The 14,698-nt window shown below is 36.8% G+C and overlaps 1 protein-coding gene across 1 annotated transcript in view; it reads right to left on the bottom strand.

Annotated features, from left to right (window-relative positions):
- The window catches only part of LOC127525421 (inositol polyphosphate-5-phosphatase A), a 159,958-nt gene that overhangs the window by 13,751 nt on the left and 131,509 nt on the right, over positions 1-14,698 (bottom strand). Inside the window, exon 12 of the mRNA XM_051917958.1 lies at positions 3,741-3,814. Within this exon, the coding sequence (XP_051773918.1) occupies positions 3,741-3,814 (74 nt within the window). The remainder of the gene's footprint in view (positions 1-3,740; positions 3,815-14,698) is intronic.

The raw sequence follows: 14,698 nt of genomic DNA, 5'->3' as shown, positions 1-14,698 counted from the left end.
AGATGCACCGGGGAACCGATTATAGAACTTAAATATGGGAAAAGTCAGATTTTCATGATATGTCCCCTTTAAACTTTTATTTATTTCTATGATTTTCCCGATGTTTGCCCATGACTGTAGAGCACTACACTACCATAGTCCAAATAACCAGGCTACTAGATTTTGTTAGTGATGTGTTTATGATTTTCAGTGTGTTTCTGGGCCAATTGTCGAAGTCGGCGCGACTCCAGCTCCAGAAGTTGGCGGGAGACGATCAAATTCCACACATCCCTGTGTGAACGCTGGACGTGTGAAGGGTCGCGCTCAAACACACGGCTCCACAGCGCCTTTCATGTGCTTTTACAACATGTTGCACATTCTCAAACACACGGAGCATCAGCGACTAGAGGTTAAAACACGTGTTGTCCTGCTCGGAAGCGCCAATACACCCCAGACCAACAAAAACTCAACTACCATGCTTTTCTAGACATGTTGCATGGTAATAAACATGGGAATCATTTAGTACGATGGTATTTATTAGTGATGCACAGTGTTGTAGGGTATTTTGGTATATACTTTCATTTTAAAAGTTTTTTTTTTTTAAAGAAATTAATACTTATATTCATCACGGATACATTAAATTGATCAAAAGTGACAGTAAAGACATTTATATTGTTACAAAAGATTCTATTTCAAACAAATGCTGTTCTTTTGAACTTTCTATTCATCAAAGAATCATGAAAAATAAAATGTATCACAGTTTCCACAAAAATACGACTGTTTTCAACAACAATAAATTGACAAAACTGACCAAATATGTCAATTTTATCATGAAATTCAAGCGTCTTTACTACTAGATATAGCCAAATGAATCATTTCATATTACATTTTTATTTAACTTGTTGTTTTCATGATTTAATTTATGTATCAATGAATCTGTCATGAAATCAATATATGACAGCTGGCGTTTAAATGTTTATATTTCAACAACGAATTGGAGCAGAAACATAATTATATCATTAAAAAGTTGCCTTATATGCAATATAAATGTTTATATGTTATTTGAGTGTTTATTATTAAATCAATTTGATGAATTAATTGATTATTAAATTAACTTTTGGTTTTCAGCTAAATGGTGTTTCACTGAAAAAATCATCACTAGTATTTATCAAAGTGCTCAAACAGTAACTGATCACACGTATATCTTGAATGCAATGCAAGTCACTTAGAATGAAAGCATCTGCCAAATGCATGAATGTAAATGTAAATGCATTAGCGTCTGATACCATGGCAATCTTTTATAAAGGTGTGCATGCATACAAACACACATGCAGCTCTACATGTGATTGATAAATCATTGAACTTGAAGGTTGTGATATTCTGCAGCCTGTGTAATGATATCAGCACAAGAACAGATCAGTGATGAAGATGCAGCAGCTAATGTGAGTGAGATCCTGCACTCAATATGAAGAATGAACTGTGTGTGTGTGTGACCTCGACGGCCTCTTATATAAGCGCACAGATGGCGAGGCGTGTTTCTGTGTGACAAAGAACAATCGCTGTTTCTTGATTACTCAAGAGGCGTATCTGACAGCGTGCGCGTGTGTGTAAGTTCACTCATTTCTATTCATTATTATGCGTCCTGAAACAGATACAGCACGCATCCAATCAAGTTTAATGCACTCATTAGCGGCTTTAGATTTTAAAGAGCGCGTGGACTTCCTGTGACGTCCGTCCCACAGTCTCATCGTACGGCCAAGACAAATGCAAACACTGTGAACCCTCCATAAATCCACCTGTCCCTTATGTAAAGCCATGTAAATGAACACACGCTCTCCTCACAGTCGCTGCGGCACTTCATCAAGTAATTATTGTTTGATTACAGCGCTTCATTATCTGCTCTGATCGAGTCAGCGCTGACGCCAAAGGTCGAGCATCATTAGTTCGTCCGCGTTAAACATAAGAGCGCGCTGTGCTTCGCGTCGCACACCCGGCGCTCTGAAAGGGCTAATTGTAAATTCATTTGTTTGAGGATGATCCACTATGGCTTTAGAATATTAAGGCAGGAGAGAAGGGTCAAACTGTCTCTGGAGAAGCAGACGTCTGTGACTCTACACCGATCTGAAGGCTGATACCATCACAGATAAAGTGACAATGTGATTATATTATCTTGCACACGGTTTACAAATCAGGAGCTTTTCTGTCAGCATTACAATATGAGTAAAAAAACATGAATATGAGTATGAATTGAGACAAAACAGCACTACTCAACCCGAGCTGGATAAGACCTGACAAAGAGATTCAGGTTTGTAATTAATGAAAAATTACTATCAATGTAATGATAATTATTATTAACAACATAATAATATCACTAGTAATGTAATAATAATAATAATTATTATTATTAAAATGCAATCATTATTATTAAATACTTTATACATTTAAAAATATATTTTTTAACTTTTAAATTAAAATAAATTATTTTATTATTTTATCATCATTATTATGTTAATAATTATTATTAAATATTATTATGTTAATGTAATGATAATTATATATATATATATATATATATATAAAATTTCACTAAATGTAATATTATTATTATTATTGAGAGTACAATCGTTATTATTAAAAACTTTATACATTCAACAAAATATTTATAAACTATATTAATAAAATTAAAATAATTATATTATTATTAATATCATCATCTTCACTATTATAAATTTTATAAATAAAATACATTTCTAAACGTTATAAATTAAAATAATATTATTAGTATCATCAACTTCATAAATCAATATATTTATCAACTTTATAAACTATTATTATGAATGTATTAAACTCTACAAATAAAATACATTATAAATGATATAAATTAAAATAATTTTAATAATATTAACTTTATAAATTATTACATTCATCGATATTCTAAAATATTATTATTCTTTAAATTATATTATTATAAAATGTATTATAAAATATCAACTTCATAAATCAATATATTTGTCAACTTTATAAATTATTATTATTAGTGTATTAAACTCTACAAATAAAATACATTATAAGTGATGTAAATTAAAATAATAATAATATTATTAACTTTATAAATTAATATATTCATCGATATTCTAAAATATTATTATTATTCTTTAAAATTATATTATTCTAAAATGTATTATAAAATATCAACTTCATAAATCAATATATTTGTCAACTTTATAAATTATTATTATTAGTGTATTAAACTCTACAAATAAAATACATTATAAATGTTATAAATTAAAATAATATTATTATTATTAACTTTATAAATTATTATATTATCAATATTCTAAATTATTATTATTCTTTAATTATTATTAAAATTATTTTATTATAAAATGTATACATTAAATATATTTATAGTCATAATAGATAAAAATAATAAATTCTATTATTACTAATATTATAAACTTTATAAATTAAATCATATATCTAAAAACTTTATACATTATTATTATTATTATTATTATTATATACACTCCTAATAACCACCATTTACACACAAACAAAATCTAAGAGAATCAGCGCATGTGGCTCATGAAAGTGGACATCAACACAGTGTCAAAACTTGACGGTTCTGGTCCAGTCCAACTTTGAGCTCACGCAGAGCTTTGTCAACATGACCATGTCCTGTAGACGTGAGGAGACGTGTTCATCACGCGTGTGCTAAATGTGTGCTGACTGTACTTCAGTCATACTGTAAGTGCTCGTACCTCGGAGGAAACGAGATGTCCAGCTCATGCAGACGGTCCTTAAACCCAGCCAGCTCTTTGTCAAACTCTAAAAGCTGAAGACAAACAGACAAAAAGAGAAAGACAGTCAATGCATGTATAATAAATGCATTATGCATGTATAATATATAATTTATACAAGATAGAGAGCAGAGTTTTCATCTTTTAAAATGACATCTAAACCATTAACTCATTAACATATGCCTGCCCACATTTACATATCAACACAGATTCAGTATTCAGCAACTTCCTGTCCTGATGAACACACACACACAGGGCCAATCACAACACAGGTCATTTGCGTATATAAAACAATTCGATTAAGCCACAGAAGTGCAGCATTTGATCTTTACAAGAAAAACTCTGTTGTGAAGCAAAGCAGGATGAAGCTGTTTGACTGTGTGTTTGTGTGTGTGTGTGTTGCATGCACACGTATGACAGCTTCCGTGTCGTGCGCCGTGTGTGTTCATCAATCATTTCCCAGCTGTCCTCTCTGTCTGAGACACTGAGACTCTAAAGTCATTAATCAAAAGCTGCAGAATAATTAGCCTGGGTGTGTACACATTAATTATGAGAAGAACAATCAACAGGTGTACATGACACCTTCACTGTGCGCACGTGTGTGTGTGTGTGTGTGTGTGTGTGTGTGTGTGTGTGTGTGTGTGTGTGTGTGTGTGTGTGAGACAGACAACTACCAGCACTAACTAATTAATAGTCACACATAAACACAAACACTGCACACATCAATGAGAGTTTATTAGTGCTTCATTAATGGATTGAAAACACCATCTGATTAAACTGGCCTCATATTCTGTTGACTTTGTGCATAAAACTGCCTCCAAAAGAGTTTAATGTGACAAAAAAAACCTCCTTTCGCTGACGTTCTCAAAGATAAAAACTGATGTATACAGTTTTTGAGATAGTCATAAGTTATTATAATTCCCTTTAACACATCTTTGACATGCTTGTTCAGATAAATGTGTGTGTGTGTGTGTCATTATTTGAGTGTGCAGTGAGGTGTTCAGCAGTGCCTGCAGTTCAGAAGGGCAAATGAACAACATTCATCACTTTACACACACAAACACACAAGTTATACTTCCAGTGTCACATACAAATATTTTATACCCACACATTTTATACCATACATACATTTACAACAGCTATGAAGCAAGGTCTATTTTATTATAAGAAATTTCATAATTTAAAATGCATTTGATATACAAGATTTATTATTAATCCTATTAAACTGTTCACCATAAGTATGGAACACAAAAGAAGATCTTTATTTAGTGCATACAGTAAAAGTCAGTGGGGTCCAATGTTATTTGGTTCCCAACTTTCTTCAAAATATCTTCTTTTGTGTTCCTCAGCAGAAAGAAATTTATTCAGGTAAACAATGAAAAATTACGACAGAATTTACATTTTTGGGTGAACTATCCCTATAATAATTATGAGCCTCTATTGTAAGTTGATTAGGATAAAAGCACCTGCTAAATCCATAAAAGAGGAAAAAAATGTATATTATAGGATATATTAAATTGTTTAAAATATTTATAAATCATGGTAGTGATTTTATACATATAATTCTCTATACAGTAATCACTTTTGCAGGAAAATATGCTTACATTTATATTCTACAGCAGTTCAAAGTATTTATACCACAATGACATGTTTGAATGTGTTGATGTGTATGTGATGACGTGCATGTGATAATTTGCAAGTGATGTTGTGCATGTGTTGTACATGTGGTGATGTGCTTGTGATGATGTGCATGTGTTGATGTGCATGTGGTGATGTGCATGTGTTGTTGTGCATGTGGTGATGTGCATGTGTTGTTGTGCATGTGTTGTTGTACATGTGATGATGTGCATGTGTTGTTGTGCATGTGTTGTTGTACATGTGATGATGTGCATGTGATGATGTGCATGTGTTGTTGTACATGTGATGATGTACATGTGATGTGCATGTGTTGATGTGCATGTGATGATGTACATGTGATGTGCTTGTGATGTGCATGTGTTGTTGTACATGTGATGATGTGCATGTGATGATGTGCATGTGATGATGTGCATGTGTTGTTGTACATGTGATGATGTGCTTGTGATGATGTGCATGTGATAATGTGCATGTGATGTTGTGCATGTGATGTTGTGCATGTGTTTAAGTGCATGTGTTGTTGTGCATGTGTTGTTGTACATGTGATGATGTGCTTGTGATGATGTGCATGTGATAATGTGCATGTGATGTTGTGCATGTGATGTTGTGCATGTGTTTAAGTGCATGTGTTGTTGTGCATGTGTTGTTGTACATGTGATGATGTACAAGTGATGTGCATGTGATGATGTGCATGTGTTGATGTGCATGTGTTGATGTGCATGTGTTGATGTGCATGTGTTGTTGTTCATGTGTTGATGTGCATGTGTTGATGTGCTTGTGATGATGTGCATGTGATGATGTGCATGTGTTGATGTGCTTGTGATGATGTGCATGTGATGTGCATGTGTTGATGTGCATGTGTTGTTGTTCATGTGATGATGTGCTTGTGATGATGTGCATGTGATGTGCATGTGTTGATGTGCATGTGTTGTTGTTCATGTGTTGATGTGCATGTGTTGATGTGCATGTGATGTGCATGTGTTGATGTGCATGTGTTGATGTGCATGTGATGATGTGCATGTGATGTGCATGTGTTGATGTGCATGTGATGATGTGCATGTGTTGATGTGCATGTGTTGTTGTTCATGTGTTGATGTGCATGTGTTGATGTGCTTGTGATGATGTGCATGTGATGATGTGCATGTGTTGTTGTTCATGTGATGATGTGCTTGTGATGATGTGCATGTGATGTGCATGTGTTGATGTGCATGTGATGATGTGCATGTGTTGATGTGCATGTGTTGTTGTTCATGTGTTGATGTGCATGTGTTGATGTGCATGTGATGATGTGCTTGTGTTGATGTGCTTGTGATGATGTGCATGTGATGATGTGCATGTGATGTTGTGCATGTGATGTTGTGCATGTGTTTAAGTGCATGTGTTTATGTGCATGTGTTGTTGTACATGTGATGATGTACATGTGATGTGCATGTGTTGATGTGCATGTGATGATGTACATGTGATGATGTGCATGTGTTTGTGCATGTGTTGTTGTACATGTGATGATGTACATGTGATGATGTGCATGTGTTGTTGTGCATGTGATGATGTGCATGTGTTGATGTGCATGTGATGATGTACATGTGATGATGTGCATGTGTTGATGTGCATGTGATGATGTACATGTGATGATGTGCATGTGTTGTTGTACATGTGATGATGTACAAGTGATGTGCATGTGATGATGTGCATGTGTTGATGTGCTTGTGATGATGTGCATGTGTTGATGTGCTTGTGATGATGTGCATGTGTTGATGTGCTTGTGTTGTTGTTCATGTGATGATGTGCTTGTGATGATGTGCATGTGATGTGCATGTGTTGATGTGCATGTGTTGTTGTTCATGTGTTGATGTGCATGTGTTGATGTGCTTGTGATGATGTGCATGTGATGATGTGCATGTGTTGATGTGCTTGTGATGATGTGCATGTGATGATGTGCATGTGATGTTCATGTGTTGATGTGCATGTGTTGATGTGCATGTGTTGATGTGCATGTGTTGATGTGCATGTGTTGATGTGCTTGTGATGATGTGCATGTGATGATGTGCATGTGTTGTTGTTCATGTGATGATGTGCTTGTGATGATGTGCATGTGATGTGCATGTGTTGATGTGCATGTGATGATGTGCATGTGTTGATGTGCTTGTGTTGATGTGCTTGTGATGATGTGCATGTGATGTTGTGCATGTGTTTAAGTGCATGTGTTGATGTGCTTGTGTTGATGTGCTTGTGATGATGTGCATGTGATGATGTGCATGTGTTTAAGTGCATGTGTTTATGTGCATGTGTTGTTGTACATGTGATGATGTACATGTGATGTGCATGTGTTGATGTGCATGTGATGATGTACATGTGATGATGTGCATGTGTTTATGTGCATGTGTTGATGTGCATGTGTTGATGTGCATGTGTTGATGTGCATGTGTTGTTGTACATGTGATGATGTGCATGTGTTGATGTGCATGTGATGATGTGCATGTGTTGATGTGCTTGTGATGATGTGCATGTGTTGATGTGCTTGTGATGATGTGCATGTGTTGATGTGCTTGTGATGATGTGCATGTGTTGATGTACATGTGATGATGTACATGTGATGATGTGCATGTGTTGATGTGCATGTGATGATGTGCATGTGTTGATGTGCATGTGATGATGTGCATGTGTTGATGTGCATGTGTTGATGTGCTTGTGATGATGTGCATGTGTTGATGTGCTTGTGATGATGTGCATGTGTTGATGTGCTTGTGATGATGTGCATGTGTTGATGTACATGTGATGATGTACATGTGATGATGTGCATGTGTTGATGTGCATGTGATGATGTGCATGTGTTGATGTGCATGTGATGATGTGCATGTGTTTATGTGCATGTGTTGTTGTACATGTGATGATGTGCATGTGTTGTACATGTGATGATGTGCATGTGTTGATGTGCATGTGATGATGTGCATGTGATGATGTGCATGTGTTTATGTGCATGTGTTGTTGTACATGTGATGATGTGCATGTGTTGTACATGTGATGATGTGCATGTGTTGATGTGCATGTGATGATGTGCATGTGATGATGTGCATGTGTTGTACATGTGATGATGTGCATGTGTTGATGTGCATGTGATGATGTGCATGTGATGATGTGCATGTGTTTATGTGCATGTGTTGTTGTACATGTGATGATGTGCATGTGTTGTACATGTGTTGATGTGCTTGTGATGATGTGCATGTGATGATGTGCATGTGTTGATGTGCATGTGTTGATGTGCTTGTGATGATGTGCATGTGTTGATGTGCTTGTGATGATGTGCATGTGTTGATGTGCTTGTGATGATGTGCATGTGTTGATGTACATGTGATGATGTACATGTGATGATGTGCATGTGTTGATGTGCATGTGATGATGTGCATGTGTTGATGTGCATGTGATGATGTGCATGTGTTTATGTGCATGTGTTGTTGTACATGTGATGATGTGCATGTGTTGTACATGTGATGATGTGCATGTGTTGATGTGCATGTGATGATGTGCATGTGATGATGTGCATGTGTTTATGTGCATGTGTTGTTGTACATGTGATGATGTGCATGTGTTGTACATGTGATGATGTGCATGTGTTGATGTGCATGTGATGATGTGCATGTGATGATGTGCATGTGTTTATGTGCATGTGTTGATGTGCTTGTGATGATGTACATGTGATGATGTGCATGTGTTTGTGCATGTGTTTATGTGCATGTGTTGTTGTACATGTGATGATGTGCATGTGTTGATGTGCATGTGTTGTACATGTGATGATGTGCATGTGTTGATGTGCATGTGATGATGTACATGTGATGATGTGCATGTGTTGTTGTACATGTGATGATGTACATGTGATGATGTGCATGTGTTGATGTGCATGTGTTGTTGTACATGTGTTGTTGTACATGTGTTGATGTGCATGTGTTGATGTGCATGTGATGATGTACATGTGATGATGTGCATGTGTTGATGTGCATGTGTTGTTGTACATGTGATGATGTGCATGTGTTGATGTGCATGTGTTGTTGTACATGTGTTGTTGTACATGTGTTGATGTGCATGTGTTGATGTGCATGTGATGATGTACATGTGATGATGTGCATGTGATGATGTGCATGTGTTTATGTGCATGTGTTGATGTGCATGTGTTGATGTGCATGTGATGATGTGCATGTGATGTTGTGCATGTGTTTAAGTGCATGTGTTTAAGTGCATGTGTTTATGTGCATGTGTTGTTGTACATGTGATGATGTACATGTGATGTGCATGTGTTGATGTGCATGTGATGATGTACATGTGATGATGTGCATGTGATGATGTGCATGTGTTGATGTGCATGTGTTGTTGTACATGTGATGATGCGCATGTGATGATGTGCATGTGTTGTTGTACATGTGATGATGTGCATGTGCATGTGTTGATGTGCATGTGTTTATGTGCATGTGATGATGTGCATGTGTTGATGTGCATGTGATGATGTGCATGTGTTTATGTGCATGTGATGATGTGCATGTGTTTAAGTGCATGTGTTTAAGTGCATGTGTTTATGTGCATGTGTTTAAGTGCATGTGTTGATGTGCATGTGATGATGTGCATGTGTTTATGTGCATGTGATGTTGTGCATGTGTTTAAGTGCATGTGTTTAAGTGCATGTGATGATGTGCATGTGTTGATGTGCTTGTGATGATGTGCATGTGATGATGTGCATGTGTTGATGTGCTTGTGATGATGTGCATGTGTTGATGTGCTTGTGATGATGTGCATGTGATGATGTGCATGTGTTTGTGCATGTGTTGTTGTACATGTGTTTAAGTGCATGTGTTTATGTGCATGTGTTTAAGTGCATGTGATGATGTGCATGTGTTGATGTGCATGTGATGATGTGCATGTGTTGATGTGCTTGTGATGATGTGCATGTGATGATGTGCATGTGTTGATGTGCTTGTGATGATGTGCATGTGATGATGTGCATGTGTTGATGTGCTTGTGATGATGTGCATGTGTTGATGTGCATGTGATGATGTACATGTGATGATGTGCATGTGTTTGTGCATGTGTTGTTGTACATGTGTTGTTGTACATGTGTTGATGTACATGTGTTGATGTGCATGTGTTGATGTGCATGTGATGATGTGCATGTGATGATGTGCATGTGATGATGTGCATGTGTTGATGTGCTTGTGATGATGTGCATGTGATGTTGTGCATGTGTTTAAGTGCATGTGTTTAAGTGCATGTGTTTATGTGCATGTGTTGTTGTACATGTGATGATGTACATGTGATGTGCATGTGTTGATGTGCATGTGATGATGTACATGTGATGATGTGCATGTGTTTATGTGCATGTGTTGTTGTACATGTGATGATGCGCATGTGATGATGTGCATGTGTTGTTGTACATGTGATGATGTGCATGTGTTGATGCGCATGTGATGATGTGCATGTGTTGTTGTACATGTGATGATGTGCATGTGTTGATGTGCATGTGTTTATGTGCATGTGATGATGTGCATGTGTTTAAGTGCATGTGTTTAAGTGCATGTGTTTATGTGCATGTGTTGATGTGCATGTGTTGATGTGCATGTGATGATGTGCATGTGTTTATGTGCATGTGATGATGTGCATGTGTTTAAGTGCATGTGTTTAAGTGCATGTGTTTAAGTGCATGTGTTTATGTGCATGTGTTTAAGTGCATGTGTTGTTGTACATGTGATGATGTGCATGTGTTGATGTGCATGTGATGATGTGCATGTGTTGATGTGCTTGTGATGATGTGCATGTGTTGATGTGCTTGTGATGATGTGCATGTGATGATGTGCATGTGTTTATGTGCATGTGATGTTGTGCATGTGTTTAAGTGCATGTGTTTAAGTGCATGTGTTTAAGTGCATGTGTTGTTGTACATGTGATGATGTGCATGTGTTGATGTGCATGTGATGATGTGCATGTGTTGATGTGCTTGTGATGATGTGCATGTGATGATGTGCATGTGTTGATGTGCTTGTGATGATGTGCATGTGTTGATGTGCATGTGATGTTGTGCATGTGTTTAAGTGCATGTGTTTAAGTGCATGTGTTTATGTGCATGTGTTGTTGTACATGTGATGATGTACATGTGATGTGCATGTGTTGATGTGCATGTGATGATGTACATGTGATGATGTGCATGTGTTTGTGCATGTGTTTATGTGCATGTGTTGTTGTACATGTGATGATGTGCATGTGTTGATGTGCATGTGTTTATGTGCATGTGTTGTTGTACATGTGATGATGTACATGTGATGATGTGCATGTGTTGATGTGCATGTGTTTATGTGCATGTGTTGATGTGCATGTGATGTTGTGCATGTGTTTATGTGCATGTGTTTATGTGCATGTGTTTAAGTGCATGTGTTGATGTGCATGTGATGATGTGCATGTGTTTATGTGCATGTGATGTTGTGCATGTGTTTAAGTGCATGTGTTTAAGTGCATGTGTTGTTGTACATGTGATGATGTGCATGTGTTGATGTGCATGTGATGATGTGCATGTGTTGATGTGCTTGTGATGATGTGCATGTGATGATGTGCATGTGTTGATGTGCTTGTGATGATGTGCATGTGATGATGTGCATGTGTTGATGTGCTTGTGATGATGTGCATGTGTTGATGTGCATGTGATGTTGTGCATGTGTTGATGTGCATGTGATGTTGTGCATGTGTTTAAGTGCATGTGTTTAAGTGCATGTGTTTAAGTGCATGTGTTTATGTGCATGTGTTGTTGTACATGTGATGATGTGCATGTGATGATGTACATGTGATGATGTGCATGTGTTTGTGCATGTGTTTATGTGCATGTGTTGTTGTACATGTGATGATGTGCATGTGTTGATGTGCATGTGTTTATGTGCATGTGTTGTTGTACATGTGATGATGTGCATGTGATGATGTGCATGTGTTGATGTGCATGTGTTTATGTGCATGTGTTGTTGTACATGTGATGATGTACATGTGATGTGCATGTGTTGATGTGCATGTGATGATGTGCATGTGTTTATGTGCATGTGTTTATGTGCATGTGTTGTTGTACATGTGATGATGTGCATGTGTTGTTGTACATGTGATGATGTGCATGTGATGATGTACATGTGATGATGTGCTTGTGTTTATGTGCATGTGATGATGTGCATGTGATGATGTGCATGTGAAGTTGTACATGTGATGATGTGCTTGTGATGTTATACATGTGATGATGTGCATGTGATGTGCATGTGATGATGTGCTTGTGATGTTGTGCTTGTGATGTTGTACATGTGATGATGTGCATGTGTTTATGTGCATGTGTTGTTGTACATGTGATGATGTGCATGTGTTGATGTGCATGTGATGATGTACATGTGATGATGTGCATGTGTTTGTGCATGTGTTTATGTGCATGTGTTGTTGTACATGTGATGATGTGCATGTGTTTATGTGCATGTGTTGTTGTACATGTGATGATGTGCATGTGATGATGTGCATGTGTTGATGTGCATGTGTTTATCTGCATGTGTTGATGTGCATGTGTTTATGTGCATGTGTTGATGTGCATGTGCTGATGTGCATGTGTTTATGTGCATGTGATGTTGTGCATGTGTTTATGTGCATGTGTTTATGTGCATGTGTTGTTGTACATGTGATGATGTACATGTGATGTGCATGTGTTGATGTGCATGTGCTGATGTGCATGTGTTTATGTGCATGTGATGATGTGCATGTGTTTATGTGCATGTGTTTATGTGCATGTGTTGTTGTACATGTGATGATGTGCATGTGATGATGTACATGTGATGATGTGCTTGTGTTTATGTGCATGTGATGATGTGCATGTGATGATGTGCATGTGAAGTTGTACATGTGATGATGTGCATGTGTTGATGTGCTTGTGATGTTATACATGTGATGATGTGCATGTGATGTGCATGTGATGATGTGCTTGTGATGTTGTGCTTGTGATGTTGTACATGTGATGATGTGCATGTGTTGATGTGCATGTGATGTACATGTGTTGATGTGCTTGTGATGTTGATGTGCATGTGATAATGTGCAAGTGGTGATGTGCTTGTGATGTTGTATGTGATGTTGTGAATGTGATGATGTGAATGTTGATGTGCATGTGTTGATGTGAATGTGCTGATGTAAATGTGTTGTTGTGCATGTGATGTTGTTGTGCATGTGATGTTGATGTGCATGTGATATTGTTGTGCATGTGATGATGTGAATGTGTTGTTGTGAACGTTTAGTAATTCATTTAGCCGCTAGAGACCCACACGCTCAAATTTCACACTACATTTCATGCGGGTCAATTAAGCCGAATGATTTGCTGCTCTGGTGGGTCAGCAGTAAACCCCGTCTCATTCCACTGTATATAGAGCTCACGATCCGTCAGCGCCAATGACCTTGACAGTGTGCATTTGTGAAGGAGACCAACATCCCCAAGCTCAGAGCCGAACGGCACATATAAATAAAAAAACAAACTCCTCCAACCGTCTGGCTCGAAATCACCATCTCAGCCCAATAAACACACGGCATCCTAAATCACGTCTCGCTGATGGACCGAAGACAGAGACGCTGCGAGAGCCCCAATGTGGAACGTCCAGTTTGGGCCGAGCAGCGTCCCCTGCCATAATTGTGCACTGATTTATGTATCGTCAAATAAGAGCCCTGACAACAGCTGATGCCATTAAAGGCCATCAATAAGAGCTAGGTGAGAGGTCATTTAATTTGAGTTTTATACCACACACTTTACTTTCATTGCAGCAGCCATATTTTCACAGTATTTATGACAAACATTATTTTGAGTATATACCAGCAGACTTGAGTGCACACACACACACAACAGTCATCCTTCACAAACACATGATCAACTTTCAACTTTCTCATCAATGATCAAAAGCCAAATAATCACTATATAATAATAATAATAATGATACTGTCTTTAAAAAGAAAGAAAAACCAGCATTAAAACACTGATCAATTTTATTATTAATATTAACTGAAGAATATGAAGAATATTAATATTCAGTAAAATATAAATTATATATATATATATATATATATATATATATATATATTTTAAAGCACTATATAAACAACCCTGACTTGATTTAATCTAGAATTTTATATTTCAGGTGTCAATCAGACGCCAAACTACAGTATAACAATGTACAGAATATGCTGTTTACCATTTCTGAAACCTGTTTGAGTTGAAAATAATGAGCATGGATGTGATCTGTTCACAATATCAC

The sequence above is a fragment of the Ctenopharyngodon idella genome, chromosome 13, assembly GCF_019924925.1.
Source record: "Ctenopharyngodon idella isolate HZGC_01 chromosome 13, HZGC01, whole genome shotgun sequence".
NCBI lineage: Eukaryota > Metazoa > Chordata > Actinopteri > Cypriniformes > Xenocyprididae > Ctenopharyngodon > Ctenopharyngodon idella.
Note: the sequence above shows the minus strand (reverse complement) of the source record. Positions and strands in the feature narration are given on the sequence as shown.